Here is a 20514-nt window from a genome sequence, read left to right as displayed (position 1 = left end):
CCTCCAACCTGGAACTATATCCTTCAGTCCACGCGGTGGCGGTAACGCGCCTAACAGCTGCGTCTCCGACCAGTAGAAATCAGAAGAAGAAAAAGCTGCAGCGGGTATCTCCTGATCAGTTGAGTTATTACACCGAACTAGTCATCTCCAAATTAATTTATTTCTGACAGTTTTACAGTTAGATTTGATGCAGTTTAAACATGAAAGCTGGTTATTTTGTCTGTGTTTGAGGAATTAAAACTCCGTTCTGTTTTTAAACCCGAGGTAAGTTAAACGGACGCTGTGTGGCCGAATCCCAAATTGATGTCACTTCCGGTTTAAGTGCGCTACATTAGGGATGAAATAATGACGGTCTACACCTTATGTAGTGCACTATTTAACTCATGAGGAGCGATTTGTAATTCTGTTTTAGCGGCACTATTTAAGTATAACCTTACTTTATCCTAAAATCCATTGTTTGCTCCCTGCTTATAGCAACTAAAATAAACAACAGAGTGTAAAAGTGGCTAAGTCATTTAGCAGCTAAAATAACTTTATATTTCTGTAATGTTTTTAATGTATAAACTGAAACTGAGGTAAAGTTGGGTTTATATTGGACATTCACTGCACATTCGAGCTTCTCTCTTCTATTTCTCAAGAAATAAACACAAAAAGGACAAAATGTGTGTGTGTGTGTGTGTAGCTGGCGAGGTGACTTTGTAAAGAAATACTACGCGCATGCGCACGTAAGCATTCACGTCAACATGTCCGCCATATTGATGAGGGAATGACCGCGCTGTAAACAAATACAAGTAAACGGAGGAGCTGTGGTTTTTCAGGATAATAATTTACATGATTTACCGGAGATGATAACGGCATCGTTTTCAAAAACTTGCCCCTTGAAACCCGTTTTCCAAAGTTTTCAGGCCCCGAAACGCCGTCGTCATGGAAACGAACAGCCAAACCGCATCAAAAGTTTTCGGTTTTTATTTGAAAACGTTGTGGTGTAAACGGCCCCTTAACAACTACAGCAAAATGCTGCTTTTATTGCTGAAGTCTTTCTGTAAACAAATAGAAATGAAATAGAATTTTTATGATTCACACTATATTACACTCCATTCTTCTTCTCAAAGACAACTCTGTTTTGAAAATAATTAAGGTGTTTTTTTATTTTTAAAAAAAATCTATTTCATGATACAGCTTATTATTAGAGCTGCAACTAACGATTATTTTCACAATCGATTAATTGGTCGATTATTCTGATGGGGGCACAGCAAACTTTCAGTGCCTTTTTTTGTTTATTTAAAATAAAATCCACAAACTGAGTGTTACAAATATAAATTCAGACTAAAACTTTACACAAATGTTTGTCCAAAACAGAAAAGAACCCAACACACACACACACACACACACACACACATATATATATATATATATATATATATATATATATATATATATATATATATATATATATTATAATTAATTTAGGACTGTAGTTTAATTTGGTGCTTTTTGTGAATCCATAAAAAAAATAATGCACAAGTACTTCTATAATATAAATGTAAACTAAATAAGATAGATATATATAAACATTTATAAATAGTTAGATAGATGGCATTATTTTTTATGGATGCACAAAAAGCACAGAATTAAACTCCAGTCCTAAATGAATAATAAAAACTCACTTTCACTGCACCTTGTGGTTTCTGTTCCTAGGTGTCTTTAGACATTATTTTACTTGTTTACTTTTGATCATAATGTTTGATTGAGACATTACAGATCTTACTCACGCTACACTCTGTATCAGCGCGTCTACACCGCGCGTGACCAGCAATGTGGCCTCGTTATTAACACATCACTTCTGACAGAATTTACACTGCAAGCGTGCAGATACAGCATATAATGACAAACTTAAATTAAACTAAAACTTTTGAGCAGCTTGCGACCGCATCACTGTCATGCTTCCATGCTCCACAAACTCCACTTTATAAAGTTTATAAACTTTCTCGGCAGTGTTTAATCCCTGACTTAGAGGACGCACACTTTCTTCCTCAGTCACGTGATGATTTCTCCTCCGTCTGATGGAGACTGAGGTCATGTTGGGAATAAAAGATAACGCTGACAGATAGTAAACTGAAGAAAGTCAGTGTCGGTGACTCTGAGGCTAAAGCTAGCGGTGTCGCGTTACGTGCGTGTGACGATTTGCTGACATTGCTCCTCTTCCGACCACCTGCTCAAGTGACGAGAGGTTAGGCTATGTCACGTTGTCATAAAGTGGTGTCGGTGCGGTTGTATCGGGGTAGTTTTACAAGTACGAGTACATGAACACAGTATCGGGCCGACACCTGAGTACTGGTATCGCCATCGGTGCATCCCTAACACACACACACAGTTAAATTGGAGCAGTGAACCATAAGATCTTTGATGACGTGTACAGGTCAGAGGTCTAGAACTCACTTTCTTTCTCTCCCTTGATAATCGTTGTTTTAATGTAATAATGTATACATTACATTTATCTCTGTAATCTTCTTCCCTATTTGTGGATATTCTCAAGTGAAATAGTCGAGGCCTCCTACGGAATATATTAAGCTACATAGGAGCAGTGACGAGAATAAACATGACTTTTGGTGCTCATGATTAAATATGGCAGTTTTATTATGAACCCACTACATTAGAGAAGGAAATACTGGATGTGAAGTGTAGTAGTGCTAGTGCGTGTGAATAGACTATCAGTTTAGATACTGACCCTGAACACTACTAACATGCAGTGCTTTCTTGGGGTGGTGATGAAGTTGGAGTTGAACTGGTAAGAAAGATATTAGAGGGCGGCTTCCTTACACTCCTGAGGATGTTCAATTAGAACCTGCACCAAACTCACCTGATTCAAGTCATCAGCTAATTAAGCGGCCTGCATGAGCTGAGGTGGGTGATTTAGAGCAGATAACACACCAAATGTGTTAGATAAGAGTTCAGAGCCTGTGTTCTAGACACATGATTTAGAGTAGAGACTTGGGTCCTGAGCTTTGGAGTTATTCTGATTATAGGTTTCAGTGAGGAAGTGACTGAAATTAAGGAGAGTACGTGAGAATAAAGTTATAGTCTTGCTGAGTAAACAGAGAATAAGGCTATATTAGTGTTATGGGGAAAAAATAAGCTCGTAGCAGCGCTGATGAAATACATGTACATGTCAAAAACTGCTAGAAAAAAACTCAGAAGATTTGCTTAGCCTAATACTTTTTTCCATCTGCACATAATTATTATTGTAGCAGCTGCTTTTGCAATAAAAAGGCTTAAAGTCAAGGGTCCCTGTAAGTATCTATGGAGAGAGAGGAGCAGTGAACCATTGACATCATGTACAGAGTTAGCATGAAGGTGTGACTGAGAGTTTTTAGAAATCACTTCCTAATCTTATGCTAATATGAATACTACAATAATAATAATAAGAAGAAGAAGAAGAAGAAGAAAGAAAGAAAGAATAAAGGGTGATAAAATAAATGGACTCTGTGTAAAACCTTGAATTGTATGAGTCCAAGACGAGCACAGGAAGTGCTCGTATCTACTGTATCCTACCTATAGCACGTTCCCAACACTCCTCACTTATCTGTACTCCTAACTCCATTTCCCACCCATTCTTAATTTTGGTACTCGCCTCACTACCTAACGCCAGAATAAAATCATAAATCTTAGAAATCATTCCTCTCTGATGTGGATTGTTTGAAAACAAGCGTTCCCAAGCCTGAAATAAGAACAGAAACTTCGGTAATCTATTCATTTTAATAACATTGATCCTGCCAATTAGAGAAAGGGGGCGGTTACCCCAACTCTGAATGTTGGATTTAACCTTTAAGATAAGGGGAGTGAAATTAGCTGATACAAGATTAGATAAAGAACTTTTAGGGAATCAAACAGTTCAGTGAACTGACTCAGTGAATCAGTAAATCAGACGCGTCAAGAAGTTTCACACGTTACTAATCTTTCCATCCAAGGACGACTACTTATTTTTCTGAAGAAAGGTTTAGAGCGTTGAAATATTTACCGTTATTGCTGATGGAAATGCAGACTATCGATAAAATTTCCCACGTCGACACAATCTTTTTTAATTTCTTTTTTTTTCGTTTCACTTGAGTGCATAAACTCTATGTCGATAATTCAAACATTGTGGGAAAATGTCATTCACACAAAGAAATCAGGGAACCGCTGGTGGGCATGACAACATCTCAAACACGCGGGCCGTGACTTTCTGTAAAGTGTCCGCACGGTCTCTCGCAGACCCGTGGGTGTCACCGTGTAAGGGCGGTTACTTGGTGTCCTATCAGACGAGCAACTGCTACATTCCGTCTAGCGCTGGGCGATTATATCAATATAATATCTGTATCGTGATAAATGATTATGCAATACACTTTTTTGAGATATCGTTGGTACGGCGATGTATTTTTTTTATGTTTTTGATCATTACAAATGAAACGGTACTGAATAGATGCTGTTTATTTGATGTAATAAAAAAACACTTACTCTTCTCTGTCTACATTAAAGAAAACTTTTTTTATTTTTATTTTACTGATGTTTTTGCAGATAGTTTGTTAGCTAAATTGTATATCGAGATACACATCGTGTATCATAGAAGTATCGCGATATGATATGTTTTTGTCATATCGCTCAGACCTTCTGATTTTTCATACAATTGCAATTATTTGTGGAATTAAAATAACAGCTGGCTGGCAAGTTTCATTTCATTGTCCCATAACACAAAGATTTGAGGGACACAAAAGGTAACCGATTTGCGATGCGCACAAAATCTCGTTTGGAAATGGCTAAAGGGCTGAACTTGAATCATTTGAATGAATCACTAAATCAGTCAGTTCAGAGGATTGAATCAGTGAATCATTTCTGGGACAGTTGTGTTTCTTTATATAAAAACAGAACTCTAGAAAAATGTTAAACTTTATCTTTAGCTTAATGACTTGGTGAAATGTGAAAGTCAGTTTGTCTAAAACATGCATATTGCACATTTGTCTCTTCTTTGGTCAATCTTGAAAATAAACGTGTCTTTTAAAAAAAAATATTTTTTTTAATCTTCTTCAATAACAGCGATGAAGAATCCATTAAGGTGTACGTCCGCGTGCGACCTTTGACCCAAGGCTGGCTGAGGACAGACGGAGACCTCGGAACACACGCTGCTTCTGAACTCCAAACCCAAGCCGCGAAACTTCACCTACGATCACGTGGCGGACATGGACGCGACTCAGGTGAGAGGAGTGAAAGCGAAGAGTGAATCAAACAAAATACCTACAACAAATAGTTTAAATGAGTCAACTCACTGAAGTGAATCATAACGCCGAGTTCAGTAAGTTTGATTCACCAAAAGAGATTCAACGTTTATGGTCTTAAAGGTTTTATTAACATTATTGTGGTTTATTTAAACCTTCAGCTTTATCATGTTTTTGTGTTTTTAGGGCTTTTTTTTAAGAGTAAACTGTTTTAACTGCTGTGTGTGTGTTTATCTGTCCTGCAGGAATACATGTTCTCCTTACTCGCTAAAAACATTGTGGAGTCGTGCACGCATGGTTACAATGGCACGATATTCGCATAGTGAGTCTCCAGACTGTACAGAACAACATGCAGTTTCTTTACTCGCAATAATCAGTCAGCTTCAAAACTATATATATATATATCAAACTAAATCTGGTGTTAGAGTGATTGATCTTTTTCCTCCTTATTTTCCCGATGATGCAGTGGACAGACGGGTTCAGGGAAGACCTTTACCATGCTGGGTGAGTTTTATACACGCACACACACACACACACTGAGGATCCGTCAGCACGTTAGTGTACAGTGCTAATGAAACTCTGTGTGTGTGTGTTTTAGGGCCGAATGAGCTGACGGATTTCTCTGATCAGCTGCGTGGTGTTATTCCTCGTAGCATTGAGCATTTGTAATCCCTTATGAGCAGCGTGGGGCGGAGGTGAGCTGTTACATACAACCTCACATCTAACACGCTACCTGCACCACCCTCCTGTCTGTAGACACGGCAGCAGACCTGCCCACTCGTCAATAAGCCCACCCACTCGTCCACAGACCGCCCGCTCGTCAATAAGCCCACCCACTCGTCCACAGACCACCCGCTCGTCAATAAGCCCACCAACTCGTCCACAGACCACCCGCTCGTCAATAAGCCCACCCACTCGTCCACAGACCCACCTGCTCTTCAATAAGCCCACCCACTCGTCCACAGACCCACCAGTCATCACTGAGGTCACCTCTTGTGTTTTAAATTGTGCACTGCTTACATTAAAAGTGCATTATGGGTAATCTTCATTTTCTATGGTACATCATTTGACACTAATCTGTTGCAGTTCATTTTGGTATTTTATCAGCCGGATGTTCTGGTGACGTTACACAATATTGTAAGTTTGTGTGTGCGTGTGTGTGTGTGCGCACGTGCAGTCTGCAGTAGCAAAGAGCTTCTGTGTAAATGCTCCTTCATCGAGATCTACGAAGAGAAGCTCTTTGACCTCCTGGGCAGCGCCTCAGTGAGTCTGGTCCTCAGAGAGGACATTGAGAAAGGAGTGTTTGTGGAAGGAGCGGTGGAGAAATACGCGGCTTCAGCCATAGATGCCTACCAGGTATACACACACACACACACCACTAGTTATTGACAGTATGTCTTTTGATTGATTTTGCTTCAGTCTGACTGTCTGTGAATCAGTTTTGAACATATTTTGAACTAATTGGATTCACTGATTCATTACACAGAATCTGGATCAGTTGTTCAGAACAAAGAATCAGCACAGTTAATCAGCACAGCAAACAGTTCAGAACTGACCAAGTGAATCTTTATCAAATTACTGACTCAAGTTAAGTTTTAGAGCAGAGTATTCCTACCCTGAACCTGTGAATCACACTCCTTCAGAACGCTTAAACTATACAATAAATTAGTAAATTAATCAAACTTAAAACCGATCTAATAAATTGGTGAGGTATGTTAGTTGTCCGGAACAGAAAAGTGATAAATTCGTGAACTGGGCAAGCTCAGAACTGATTCATTTAACTGGTTACACCAACAGAACAGAGAATTAATACAGTGAATCAGTAAATTAAACAGTTCAGAATCGATTCAGTTAATCAGTTAATCAAGCAGTTTGGAACTAATACAGCAAATTAGTACTTCAAACTTGTTCCGAATTAATACAGTGAATCAGTAAATTCAGCAGCTCAGAATTGATTCAGTGACAATTCATAACTGATGAAGATTACGCTCTGCACGCTGAGAGAGGCGGCTCTGGACGCTCTGCGCACTGAGAGAGAGGCGGCTCTGGACGCTCTGCGCGCTGAGAGAGAGGCGGCTCTGGACGCTCTGTGCGCTGTGAGAGAGGCGGCTCTGGACGCTCTGCGCGCTGAGAGAGAGGCGGCTCTGGACGCTCTGCGCGCTGAGAGAGAGGCGGCTCTGCGTGCTGAGATCAATAGGCTCAGGCTGGTGTTGGCTCGAATTTAGCCTATTACCCAAAAACATTTAAAACTCAACTTAGAAGCCAATACTCACATCTACCTCTGAGCCCAGTTGGAGATAGAAAAAACACACCAGCCGTGAGTGAGAAGAAGCAAGGGTCCAGCTTTATTGTTCCATTCCACCACACGAGATCCACACCGATGAGAATTCTCAAAAGTGATCCCCATACCCTGAGCTTAAGCTCCAGTATTTATACTGTATTTACACACTAGATAACCCATAGGTTTCCAGAAAAGGCCTATTTCACTTACCCATAGAATTGAAACCAGGGGTTTTACTTTACACATAAAATCAGAACCCAGGCATTTCCAACAACCCAGGAAACAAAAACCCAGGGTTTCTAGTTACCTAGGTTGTCAAAAACCAAGATTCCCATTTACCTAGGTTGTCAAAAACCAGGATTCTCTTTTACCTAGGTTTTCAAAAACCAGGATTCTCTTTTACCTAGGTTTTCAAAAACCAGGATTCTCATTTCCCTAGGTTAAAAAAATGACGTAAGCAAGACGACTAAACAACCGGGAGGGACCTTGGTCTTATCGTTATCTCGAGGGGGGGGGCAGCCACCCTTATAACTGGCTTTCTTCATGGTTCTCTAAAAATTAAGGCTTTCCTTGCGAGACGAGAATCTTCACCATCTGAATCATGAGTAAGTTATATTTTCCTTTTTTTTTCCTGTATTTCTCGTTTATAATTTATTTTCATATTTGCACTATATTTCTTAGTTTATATATATTTATACTACTTGAAAAGCGGTTTACTGTACTTCCAACTTCTTAATATCATTACAGTTCTACTGTCCTGCATATGCTACTATTCTGTTTTTTATAGAGTTTCTCTATCACTATAAGATATTATTAAAGTTATTCATGTGTGTTTATGTATGTTGTGTCTACTTGCCCGCCCTTGACTGCACGAGTGTGTGTGTGTGTGTTTTAGCACTCCTCAGCTCGTACACTTCTTTTTGACTTTTTTTTTGACTATTACTGCTCTTAAATTACTCGTAATTCCAATCTGTCAATGTCCGCCTAATCCCGCTTCTACGTGTCTAGGTGCCCGTTTTTCCTTCTTCTCCCTTATGTTTATTTTATGACATTTTTTATCCACAACATTTCCCCCTCTGAGGCTGTGAAGCCTCATACACTACCTTAATTAAGCGGGTATCTGTGGAGGAACTGGTTCTGCCGCACCCCATGGCCGTCCCCCGCTAGCTGTCGGAGGATTACTCTAACAAGGCCATAATCCCTGCGCCCGTCGTCCCCGTAATCCAATGGGTCCCTTACATTAACCACTTCTACGCAACACTGATCCGAACAGGAGCTGAGGAGGTTTTGTAGACCTGGTGGGAGACGTGCTAGTGTTGTGCGCCCTGGGGTCTCATAGTAGATTGGCAGCTGGAGAATGGGCCTTAGGACCCCCCTACATCCACTTTGCGCCGGACATGTGTAGATGTACCTAGCCATAACTCTTAACCCTTAACTTACTTCTCCTTTTAACTATGTATATATATATATCTCATTTCGAATTTAACTACCTTGATTATACGTTTGTTTGCCTACATCGATTATAAGATTAACTGAGTTCCCCTAATCATTTATTACTACTACTACTGCCATACGTATGAGTACACTACAGTAACTAACTACTTGATCTACACGTCCCTATCTTTCTCAACTAGGCCTGTCAGCCCACAGTTTTGTATTTGTCGGGACCTGCAGATTCTTGCTTCCCCTCAAAAACCAAACCCCAGTCTTTCGCAGTCAGGGGTGGGCGAAAAAACCTCTTACGAGGAAAAATTCCCACCCTGCCAGCACTATGTGCTCAGCAGCACCATTATACTTTTCTGTGCCTGATTGCGTCACACTTTTTTTTTGCCCATCACATTACATGTCATGTCACATATCACAGCATTTTATAACACTCGGCATAACAGTCTCTATCGGCAGTATCCCTCTGTATTCCAGTTGTCTTCGGCTCAAGCACTTTACGTACTGTAGAGAACCACCCTTTGGGGAGAGGTTAGGCTAGCACTTACACCCAGGGTATGGATCATCACATCTTCTTCTCACCCCTCAGGGTTCAGTAGATCTGCAACACAAATGAACATATAGAAAACACCAATAGGTCCCGTTTGTCTCGGATAGGCCCATTACCTTGCCACTACCTTGTACAAACGGGTCCTTGCGCCCCCTTTCCCATCAGTCCTGGCTCATGTCCCGTCTCATGTTCTCGTAGACGCTGGTGTTGCTGCTGTCACTGCTCATTGACCCCTGTCTGTCGCTGCTGTCGCTGCTCATTGACCCCCGTCGCATGGTCTCAATCACCACCCCCCGTTGAGGCGGTAACGCCTCACCCTTAACAACATACTGGCCAGAAAAGGAGGCTGAGGACATCACCATCCGCCGTGCGCAGGGGATCACACAGCAGGCCACCAGAGCCATAAGGAGAAGGAGGACGAACAGGGACGCTCCCAAGCGGGTCAGGGTAGCAGTCCAATCTCCAGAAAGGAACCAGGAGAGCCACGGCGGGAGGCGGAGACTAGACCCAAAGCCGGAGTTAGCCGCTTGCTCCGTCTGGAGGGCTTGTAGTTGGCCCAGGACCTTGGAGAGGGCTCCCTCAGAACCAGTGTGCAAAGGGATTGCAGCACAGCACTCGGGACCAATCATTGTACAGACACCTTCCTCCGGGGCCCGCATCTGGTCCAGGACAAAACGGTTCTGAGCAGCCATGAGGGAAGTGGCATGGAGCTGATCACGGACCAGTCCGAGAGCACTCAGCGAGTAGTTAATGAAGCGTTGCTCGTTGTACCACATGTAATTAATCCATGCCACGTTGCAGTTGATCTGCACGGCCGGGAGCAAAATAGACGCTACACCACTGCCAACGGCCTCCATGGCTCTGTAGCGAGCAGGAACGCCAACGGGGGTACCCCCAAAGTCAAGATGGACGGTCTCATCAGCAGCCCAGTCAGAATAGTTCGCTGCATCAGCGTCACGGACATACTGAGTCCATTGGGCCACGTCGCGGCGTGAACGGGACCGGCCGGATGACGGTCGGTCAGCCACCAACAAAACACGGGTCTTACCATCCAACCTAACCGGGGCGCAGCATCCCTGCCACTCCGCAGGCAAGGTCTGGCGTACACGTTGGCCCCCGCAAAACCAGAACACATCCGCAAGGGGAACAGTACCACCACTAAGATCAGGTAGGGGAATTACCACGTTGGGGGTGCATGGGGGTGAATCACAAACAGAGGGGGTTTCAATTTGCAAATCATTAGCGAACAGGGAGACATTACATCGGGCAGACATATTTCCCACAGGATATACGCCAACAGAGGAGTAGAGGCAGATGGGAAAGAACGAGGGCAGAGATGGTTGGACGCGGACAAAAGTCGACACTTGAGTGGTTACAGGGTGAAACAGGCATGAGGAGCTTGCATTGTGCATCCACGATGGGCCAAAATCAGCCGAAAGGGCCCCAAGGAGGCACACGGTAGGACACAAAAAATCAACAGAATAGGGGTTGGTGAGACATTCTGTGAGGTTCCCCATAGGCAGCATAAAATGGGGGGTGAGGCTACGATCATGACATACGAGACACGAGCGATCCGTCACAGATCGAGCAGTGTGGACCATCCATGCCATATACATGTTACTCTGCTCCTCCGTGAGCGAAGTGTTAGCGGTAGAGATTGAATAATATTGTAATTTCATTAATTTATGTGCGATCGGAGTTGACATCGGGGCAATGAGGAGGGGGTGGAGAGCCCGGGATGCGAAGGGTGACCCTGTACTATCATGGTAAGAACATGCCGTAGCCGAGCAAAGGAACGGTAGCCACAGGGGGCCAATCGTGGGCAGCTCGAAGGAGCACCTACTCGTCCGTGCCCTACCAGTAATTCTAAGATGTCCTACGCGAATCTCCACAGACCGAGCTGGGGAGAAAGTGAATGAGGCCAAATAGGGACTTCTCCCAATCAGGGACTCTTCATGGGCGAGTCTAAGGAGAGCTAACGCGCACATCGAGCTACGGGAACCTATAGTGGAGCCAGGGGCCGTCCAGGATCGAACACGCCTAATACGAGGATAGAGGGCTGTGCGGGAAGTAGCAGTCGCTAGTGGGCGTAATGTATGATAGGAATCCAGGGCATTTCTTTTAAACATTGGGTCGTAGAAAAAGAAAAAGAGTGCTATTAGCCCTGCTGTAAAAATCAGTTTACCCACATACGTGCTACTATTCTGTGGAGCTTGTTCCACCGGTCCCCTCCGGAACCGGGGGTAGGGGAGTGCGCAAGGATTCATGCGGAGACTGACGTTCAGGAGTAAGCTCGGGTAAGTTCAACTGTGCTGCTAGAGACTGTAGCGTATCTGAGTTGATTAGGCTCAGAGGCAAAGCGGTGTCGTCAAGGTCCTTACAGAGAGTGGCAAATGTAGACAGAAAATCCTCCGTTGCTGGGGTTACAACTTCCTGTGGGCAGATAACTACACCCGTCACTTCTACTTGGGGCGTGAGAACGGTGAGGCTACTGGCATCAGACTGAGACAGTCTATCGAGTTTTTCCACAGCTCGCCGCTTATTCTGGGCTCGAGTGCCGTAGTCAGGGCTCAGGGATGCACCCGAATCACTGTCACTATCAGTGAACACCACTGCCCCAGTGGGCTTCCTTGTACTGTCTAGTCTTGAGGTCGATGGTTGTTCGTCGGTAGTGTCTTGCAGTAGCGGTCCCTTACCTGGTTCGGCGCTGCTGCAGTGGTTCAAGTGATACCAGTAATTCCTCCCCTCTACTTTCACAGCCGTGGGGGTTGCAGCGACCACGGTGAATGGTCCTTCCCGACGTCCCGCAAGGGGGCTCTTTCTCTTGAAAACACGAATGTATACCTGGTCCCCCGGTGCGACTAGGCACACGTCCTCCCGTACCTCGCTCTCTCCATGGACTGCCTCACGAACCTGTGAATACAAATGTCTATGGATTTTGGTGAGGGTTCGCACATAATCCTGCATTTCGTCCTCCAATTGTGCCAAAGACGGCCCTGTGTATGGACCTCGGGTGAATGCCATAGGCATTGGGCGCCCAGTAAGCATTTCATGAGGAGTCAAGTGCGTCATACGATTGGTCTGAGAACGCATCTTCATCAAGGCCAGTGGTAAGGCCTGTACCCAGTTCAGGCGAGAGCTCTCGCATATTTTTGCCAGTTTATTAACTAGGGTACCATTCACTCGTTCTACCATGCCCTGGGATTGAGGATGATACACACATCCTAGCTTATGATCTATCCCCAAGGCAGATGCCACATTGTCAATGACGTTATTCACAAAGTGGGTACCGTTGTCCGAACTCAGAAAATCTGGAATACCGAACCGGGGAATGACTTCGCGACATAAAAATTTAGCCGCGGTCCTTGCATCTTCCTTGGAAGTTGCAGTTGCTTCCACCCACCTGCTGAAGCGGTCTACTACTACTAGAATGTAGCGCTTCCCTTCTTTCCGGTTGTCTGCTCCCATGTCTACATAATCCATCATTATATGCCGGAATGGCCCTGTCGGCGGGGGAATATGTCCTAAAGGAGCAGTGAAGTTCTTTCGCACATTGTTCTTGATACACACTTCACATCTATTCAACGCATAGTCCACCATACTGGCCAGAAATGGGGACCACCATTCCTGACGGATTTTTCGGATAGTTTCGGTTCTATGGGCATGATCCAAGCCATGGGCTTCTTTGATCAAGAGTGGGAGGTAACTGGCTGGGGCTATACACAATCCTTCTATGCTGCGCCACAATCCAGTACCCGCCTCTTTTCTCGCCCCCCGTTTTATCCACGCCGATACTTCAGCCACACCTGCGGTGTTCTGCAGCTCCACCAAGTGGGCCACATTGTCTACCTGCGGATGCCGCATCGGACTTTCCCCAGGCTGAGTTAGGGCCATCATCTGCCCCGGCCCTACGGCAGCTTTCTTAGCTGCCTCATCCGCCAGTGAGTTCCCTTTAGTGATAAAGGAGTCATCGGTCTATGTGCCCTGCATTTCACTACAGCTAATTTTGCGGGCAATGTCATAGCATATAGTAAATCTGAAATCGCTTCCCCGTGGGTTACGGCGGTCCCATCTGCCCGCTGGAATCCCCTTTGAGCCCAGATTGGTCCAAACACATGGCAGACTCCATGAGCATAGGCTGAGTCCGTATATATATTGCAACTCTCATTACGGCCCAAATTACATGCAGCTGTCAACGCCCGTAGTTCAGCTAGCTGGGCCGAGCAGGGTTGGGGGAGCGGAACACTCATCACTACCTCAAACGTCGCCGGGTTTCGTCGTGCTTCTACTACTGCCAACCCAGCCTTATTGCCCGTATCAGTACGATAACAGGAACCGTCCACAAAATACGTATGCTTAGCATTATCAATAGGGCAGTTCTCCAAATCTGAACGCGCTTTCAAAAATATCTCTGATACTGCTACGCACTCATGGGGTACACCATCTATCGGGGTTACCAGTTTATCGGCCGGATTCACCGTGGTGCACCGTTCTATGGTGAGCTCCGGGGCTGACAGAATGGAGTCATATCCTGTTCGACGGGAGTTCGTTATCACAAAGGTCTGACTCGTTAGGAGCGCATGCAGTGCATGGGTCGTATATAATGTAACTGGGTGCCCCATGGTGATTGAGGACGCTTTCTGATATGCAAATGCGGCCGCTGCCAAAGACCGATAACAGGGGGGCATCCCTTTTTCCACGTTATCAAGAGCCGTGCTGTAATAGGAGATGGCCTGTTTTCCCATCCCTTGTTGCTGCTGAGTTAGGACGGCCGATGCGTACCCCTTTCTTTCGGATACATAGAGGTGAAAAGGTTTGCTATAATCTGGGTTAGCCAATGCAGGGGCGGTCATTAAGGCCATTTTAATATCTGCGAGTGCAGCTAGAGCTTCAGGAGTCCAGACGAGGGGGGCATTTGGCTGTGATTGGTCTGCTGCCTTAATCATATCCCGTAATGGTTGGACCCTTAGCGCGAACTCACATATCCATAGACGACTGAACCCCGCCATTCCTAGAAATGCCAACATCTGTCGCACGGTGGTTGGCTGTGGGGCCTTGCGTATGGCCTCTACATGCTTTGGTGCTATAGTACGGCTTTCTCCCTCTAACACACGACCTAGGTATTCCACCTTTTGTCTACAAAATTGCAACTTTTCTTTACTTACTTTGTGGCCATTTTCAGCCAACATTCTTAGAACCTTTAGAGAGTCGTGCTGGCATTGCTCTTTAGACGCACTACAAATCAAAAGGTCGTCGACATATTGCAAGATGGTGCTACGGCACTCCAGGGCTGAGAGGTCTTGAGCCAGTACCTGATTAAATATGGATGGGCTTTCACAGTATCCCTGCGGAAGTCTAGTGTATGTGTACTGCTGCCCTTCGTATGTGAAAGCAAACAAATGCTGTGAGTCTGGGTGCAGTGGCACGCTAAAAAATGCTGAGCATAAATCTATGACAGTATACCATTTGGTCCCTTCTGGAATGTTCGACAATAGGGTGTGTGGGTCTGGCACTACTGGTGTTTCCGGTATCACAATTTGGTTAATAGCACGCAAATCATGTACTAGCCTCCACTTCTCTGAGTCAGGTTTTCTAACTGGAAAAATGGGGGTATTGCACTGACTTCGCGTGGAGATTAGAACTCCGGCCTCTACCAATCCGTGTATTGTGGGCCGTATGCCTTCTCTAGCTTGCACTGACAACGGATACTGTTTCTGGTAGGGCAACCTTGCATTCTCTTTTACCTTAATCTGAGCTAGGTCGGCGGATTTAACCAACCCTACGTCGGTCGGATGTTTTGTCCATAGCTGTTCTGGAATAGTTTTCAGTATTTCCTCATTGTCCTGATCTTTTGCTGCCTTAACTGCCATTTGTAAACCACTCCGGTCCGTGTTCGTGCATATGCAGACACTAGTGGCCACGGCGGTATCAACTGCTGTTACTGAGATTCGCACAAACTTTCCATCAGGCGACTTGTGCAAGGATGGATTGGTAGTTGGCTTCCACTCTTGTACTTCTTTTGCCTGCCCTATCATTGGCTCTACCTCTTCCCGTTCCAGGCCTTTGGTGACCATGAGTGTGACATGGGGCGCTGTCCCTTCCAGCTGATACCAGTTAGCGATTCTATCTGGGAGCTTTATAATAGCCGCCACTCCCTGTGGGCCGCTTATTATTTCCATGGTTTTAATGTCCATTACTTGTCCCTGTTCCATGTCCTCCCAAAGCTGAGCATATTCCTGGTCTCGTCCACCGTCATCATTTTTAATAGTGCAATATAAAGGGGCCTCCACTTCGGTGCAATCGGGCCGCATGTACTGTAACCATGGTTTCCATTCTGCGTATCTGTGCCAGAGTTCCGAGTTAGCTGGATCGGACATCTCTAGCCAGTATACCATCCTCACATTACGGGCGGTGCTAGGTGGCTCGTGCAACAGTAAGAATTGTGTGGATATTGATTTGGGGAACGTCACCCAAATCCCAGTCGCTTCGCACTGTATCTGAGCTCCCAACTTACACAGGGCATCACGTCCCAGTAGGTTAACAGGCGCTCCTGGCGAATATAACAGGGGTGCTTGTATTGTCACACCATCCAGAGATAGTTCCTGAGGCTCGGTGAATCGTAAGGTCTGTATTTTTCCTGAGAAGCCCATAGTTTGAATAGCCTTACAGGTGAGGGGGAGCTGTGAACCTTCTTTCCCTATACTTGAATATGTAGCTCCAGTGTCGATCATAAAAGGTGCTTGCAGCCCTATCCACGCGGTCTCCCCAAGTTGGTCGTGGGACACGTGGACAATTTCTCCTGAAGTGGCTAGGATCACCGCATCCCCAACACCCTTCAGTTGCCATATTTGGCCTGGGCAAAACTCGACCCCGTCCGTATCCTCGTCCCCTCCCCCAGGCAGGTGGCATTCCCGGGTGCATGGGGGCCCTCATATGATATATGTAATCCATCTGGTCGGGGTGCAGCATAGTAGTTATGTGTGGGACTTGCTGTTGTGGGTGGGCTTGGTATCCCTTGGCCAACAGCATAGGGTCAGCCTGTGCTGGGGCTGACGCTTGTGGATGGGGCACCATCACTGCCGCTTGTTTAATGTGCTCCCTCCTCCGTTCCTTCTCTTCCTGTTTAGTCCTGGTCAGTTCGCCGAGCTGTGCTTTATAGAGTTGGCTCATTAGGGTTTCAGTAGCATCTTTAGCTTCTTTTTTCAGCTTCCTGTGTTGCTCCACGTGATGGGTCACATGTGCCAGAAATGAAGCCCATTCCATTGCGTTGAGCCCCACCACTTCCTCTAACTTCTTCTGTACCTCCCCAGGGAGAGCCTTCTTCAATAGCAGTTTGAACAGTCCCACACTTGCCACTGAATCGTCCCATTTGGCACCCGTTACATCCCTCCATTTATCTTGAAACTTTTGTATGAACATGTAAAATGGGAACATGACAGGAGTATTCTAAAAGCGACTCATGTAAACACCTTAATCACATTATTATCTTACTCAGAGTAAGGTCAATAATTAGATTACTGCTGTCCATATAAACATAGTCAGTGTTGTGCAGAAATAGTGTAGTAAAACTGAGAGTTGAATTACTTCATAAACAGTGATGCTACCACCTCATTGCTGAGAAATATAATGTAGCTTTTCACCAGCAAAGCTATTTTTTTGTTAAAGTTGCAGACAACGCTGGCATGAAGTGTCTGTGTGTATGAATGTGTGTTCACTAATGTCTCTGTATGCTCGAGTGTCTGTGCGTGCGTGTGTGTGTGTTTGTGTGTGCATGTAGGCTGCGCATTGATTTAGAAATGCTAAATCAAACTGACTGGAACTACCTGTGCAATAAACGGTTATAACACACACCTTCCAGCCAATCAGAATCCAGTATTCACTGTGACCATGGTATAAACGTAATTAATGCTTAAGATTCATAATGACCTTACGATATGTATTGCTTTCTTCCAATGTTCATAAAAACCTCTTCACAGCTAATGCTGCAGAGATGGAGGTTGAGGGGACCATGAAGAGGTGGCTCCAGCTGGCATCAGATCGAGAGTGCTGGCGCAAGAGAAGACTTTTGAAAACTTTTGCAAAAAGAAGGTATTTAGAGTGTTTTAACTGTGGTGTCTTTGTTAATTTGTTAAACTATTCATATTATAGTCTATTTTTGATTGTTTATAAAAGTCCTTGCTGTTTTTAAATGGTTGAATTTTTTTGTGTGTGTATTGGTAGGTGGGTATACAGTTGCGGTCAGAAGTTTACATACCCCTTGCAGAATCTACAAAATCTTAATACTCTTAACAAAATAAGATTGATCATAAAAATCCTATGTTTTTTTTATTTAGTACCACCATGAATAATCTATTTCACATAACAGATGTTTACATATAGTCCAAGATAATAGCTGAATTAATCAAAATTACCCCATTCAAAAGTTTACACGCTTGATTCTTAATACTGTGTGGTGTTACCTGAATGATCCACAACTCTTTGTGTTGTGATAGTTGTTCATGAGTTCCTTGTTTGTCCTGAGCAGTTAAACTGCCCACTGTTCTTCAGAAAAATCCTCCAGGTCCTTCACATACTTTACTTTTGCAGCATCTTCTGCATATTTGAGCCTTTTCCAACAGAGGCTATCTTTTCACACTGAGGAGAACCGAGGGACTCGTACACGACTATTACAAAAGGTGCAAATGTTCACTGATGCTCAAGAAGGTAACAGCATGCATTAAGAGCCTGGCTGTAAACTTTTTAAACAGGATGCTCATGTAAATCGTTTTGTCTTCTGGGATACTTCTTCTATGCTGTATTAACCACCTTTCTGTAATAAACCTTTTTCACCTCAGAGGACGAGTCTGCAAGTGTTGTCTAATTTCCACGACACAACTCAGTTTTTACATTTTATTTTATTTTTAAGAAAAAAAATTAATTCAATACTTTTGACTGTATGAGGTACCAGTAAATAAGCAAAAACATAGTACTACTTTCATAAAATGTCATGTGCAGCTTGATGTTAATTATAGTAATGTAAAGTAATTCTGAGTCTTGAACAGTAAACTCTCAAGTGTCATTGTCATGTCACAGCAAACCAGCGACTCTGTTTCCCAGAATGCACCTCAGACTACAAACATGGCAAACACAAACTACAACTCCAAACCAACACACCGACATTGTTAACCTTCTCCAGAATACTAATCAGACAAACCTGTTACCAGTGAACCCACTACATTAGAGAAGGAAATACTGGATGTGAAGTGTAGTAGTGCTAGTGTGTGTGCATAGACTATCAGTTTAGATACTGACCCTGAACACTACTAACATGCAGTGCTTTCTTGGGGTGGTGATGAAGTTGGAGTTGAACCGATAAGAAAGATATTAGAGGCTTCTTTACATTCCTGAGGATGTTCAATTAGAACCTGCACCAAACTCACCTGATTCAAGTCATCAGCTAATTAAGCGGCCTGCACGAGCTGAGGTGGGTGCTTTAGAGCAGATAAAACACCAAATGTGTTAGATAAGAGTTCAGAGCTTGTGTTCTAGACACATGATTTAGAGTGGAGACTTAGGCTTAGACCTGAGCTTTGGTGTTATTCTGATTATCGGTTTCAGTGAGGAAGTGACTGAAGTTAAGGAGAGGAAGTGAAAATAAAGTTATAGTCTTTCTGAGTAAACAGAATAAGGCTATATTATTGTTACCGTGAAAAAAAAGAAACTCGTAGCAGCGCTGATGAAATACATATACATAACAAAAACTGCTAGGAAAAAAACTCAGAACATTTGCTTAGCCTTATGTTTTTTTCCATCTACACATAATTATTTTAGCAGCTGCTTTTGCAATAAAAAGACTTAAAGTCGAGGGTCCCTGTAAGTATCTATAGGGAGAGAGAGAGGAGCAGTGAACCATTGGCATCATGTACAGAGTTAGCATGAAGGTGCGATTGACAGTTTTTAGAAATCACTTCCTAATCCTATGCTAAGATGAATACTACTAGGCTACTACTCTAATAATAATAATAATAATAATAATAATAATAATAATTATAATAATAATAAGGAGAAGAAGAAGAAAGATAGATTAAAGGGTAAGGAGTAAAATCAATATAAAGTGGGGCTGTTTTGTCTTCAGCAAGAATACCTAGTGCTAATAAGTAATTTGTCAACAACATTGTATATATCTGGTGCATGGTAATCAACCTCCTCACCTGGTGAGAGAACAGTCCACTCATCCTCACATTTCACACAGTATGAATAATAATGATAACAAAAGGAAGTAAAGCTAAATGAATGTTTTAACTGAGAGCAATACGTTGTACCCATATTTCCAATTGTATAGTAGATTGCACACAGTTTTTGCTTGTTACGTTTAGACCCGGGGGGATTGCAAACTTTAAAAATCACCATGGTCATTATGACATTCTTCCTCAACTTCCTCAAGCAGATGCTGAGGATCATCAGCCATAGTCTGTTGTAACACAGTGTGTTTATGCTTTTGCTAAATATGACATCTAAAGGACTCATACTTTGAAAAGGTCCTCTGACAGCCATTAAGACCACAAGTTATTGAAAAATTTGCCTCATGTGCATGAATGAGACCAATGTGCTGGATTAATTTGACAATCGTTCTCCGAGAGCATTTAGGACAACAGAATAGGTGAGGCATTTTTGGCAGATATTACTGTAAGAGGTTGATTACTCTTGTAACTGGAGTAGGTAGAGGCTTGTCACCATCCATAGTAAGTTTCAAAACATATTGCTGAAGAAAAATCAGAGTATTCTTCAAATGAGATGGATATGTTGAATTGAAGATAAAATAAAAAAAAATGAAGCAAGAGCCCTTTCATCCACACCGCTAGCCCAGCAGATCTCTATCCCATCGACTTTGATGACTGCAGTGACTCTTCTTGTAAGCACAGTTTTGCAGTCAGTGACTTCTGGTACTTGCAGTGGTAACAGCAGACTTTCTATGCCAGCAACCCGCCTTCGAGCCTCAGCTTCAATAACTG

General features: G+C 43.7%; 1 protein-coding gene across 1 annotated transcript in view; it reads left to right on the top strand.

The window, feature by feature from the left end:
* The window catches only part of LOC108267429 (uncharacterized), a 32007-nt gene extending 20426 nt beyond the window's left edge, over positions 1–11581 (top strand). Inside the window, exons 3-9 of the mRNA XM_053679216.1 lie at positions 5071–5228; positions 5495–5571; positions 5716–5753; positions 5848–5944; positions 6427–6605; positions 7232–8135; positions 9722–11581. Coding sequence (XP_053535191.1) covers positions 5071–5228; positions 5495–5520 — 184 coding nt within the window. The 3' untranslated portion in view covers positions 5521–5571; positions 5716–5753; positions 5848–5944; ... (1 more) ...; positions 7232–8135; positions 9722–11581. The remainder of the gene's footprint in view (positions 1–5070; positions 5229–5494; positions 5572–5715; positions 5754–5847; positions 5945–6426; positions 6606–7231; positions 8136–9721) is intronic.
* Positions 11582–20514: the final 8933 nt, after the last annotated feature.

This window comes from Ictalurus punctatus, unplaced genomic scaffold, assembly GCF_001660625.3.
Source record: "Ictalurus punctatus breed USDA103 unplaced genomic scaffold, Coco_2.0 Super-Scaffold_100074, whole genome shotgun sequence".
Lineage (NCBI taxonomy): Eukaryota > Metazoa > Chordata > Actinopteri > Siluriformes > Ictaluridae > Ictalurus > Ictalurus punctatus.
This window is presented reverse-complemented; position numbering and strand designations above follow the sequence as displayed.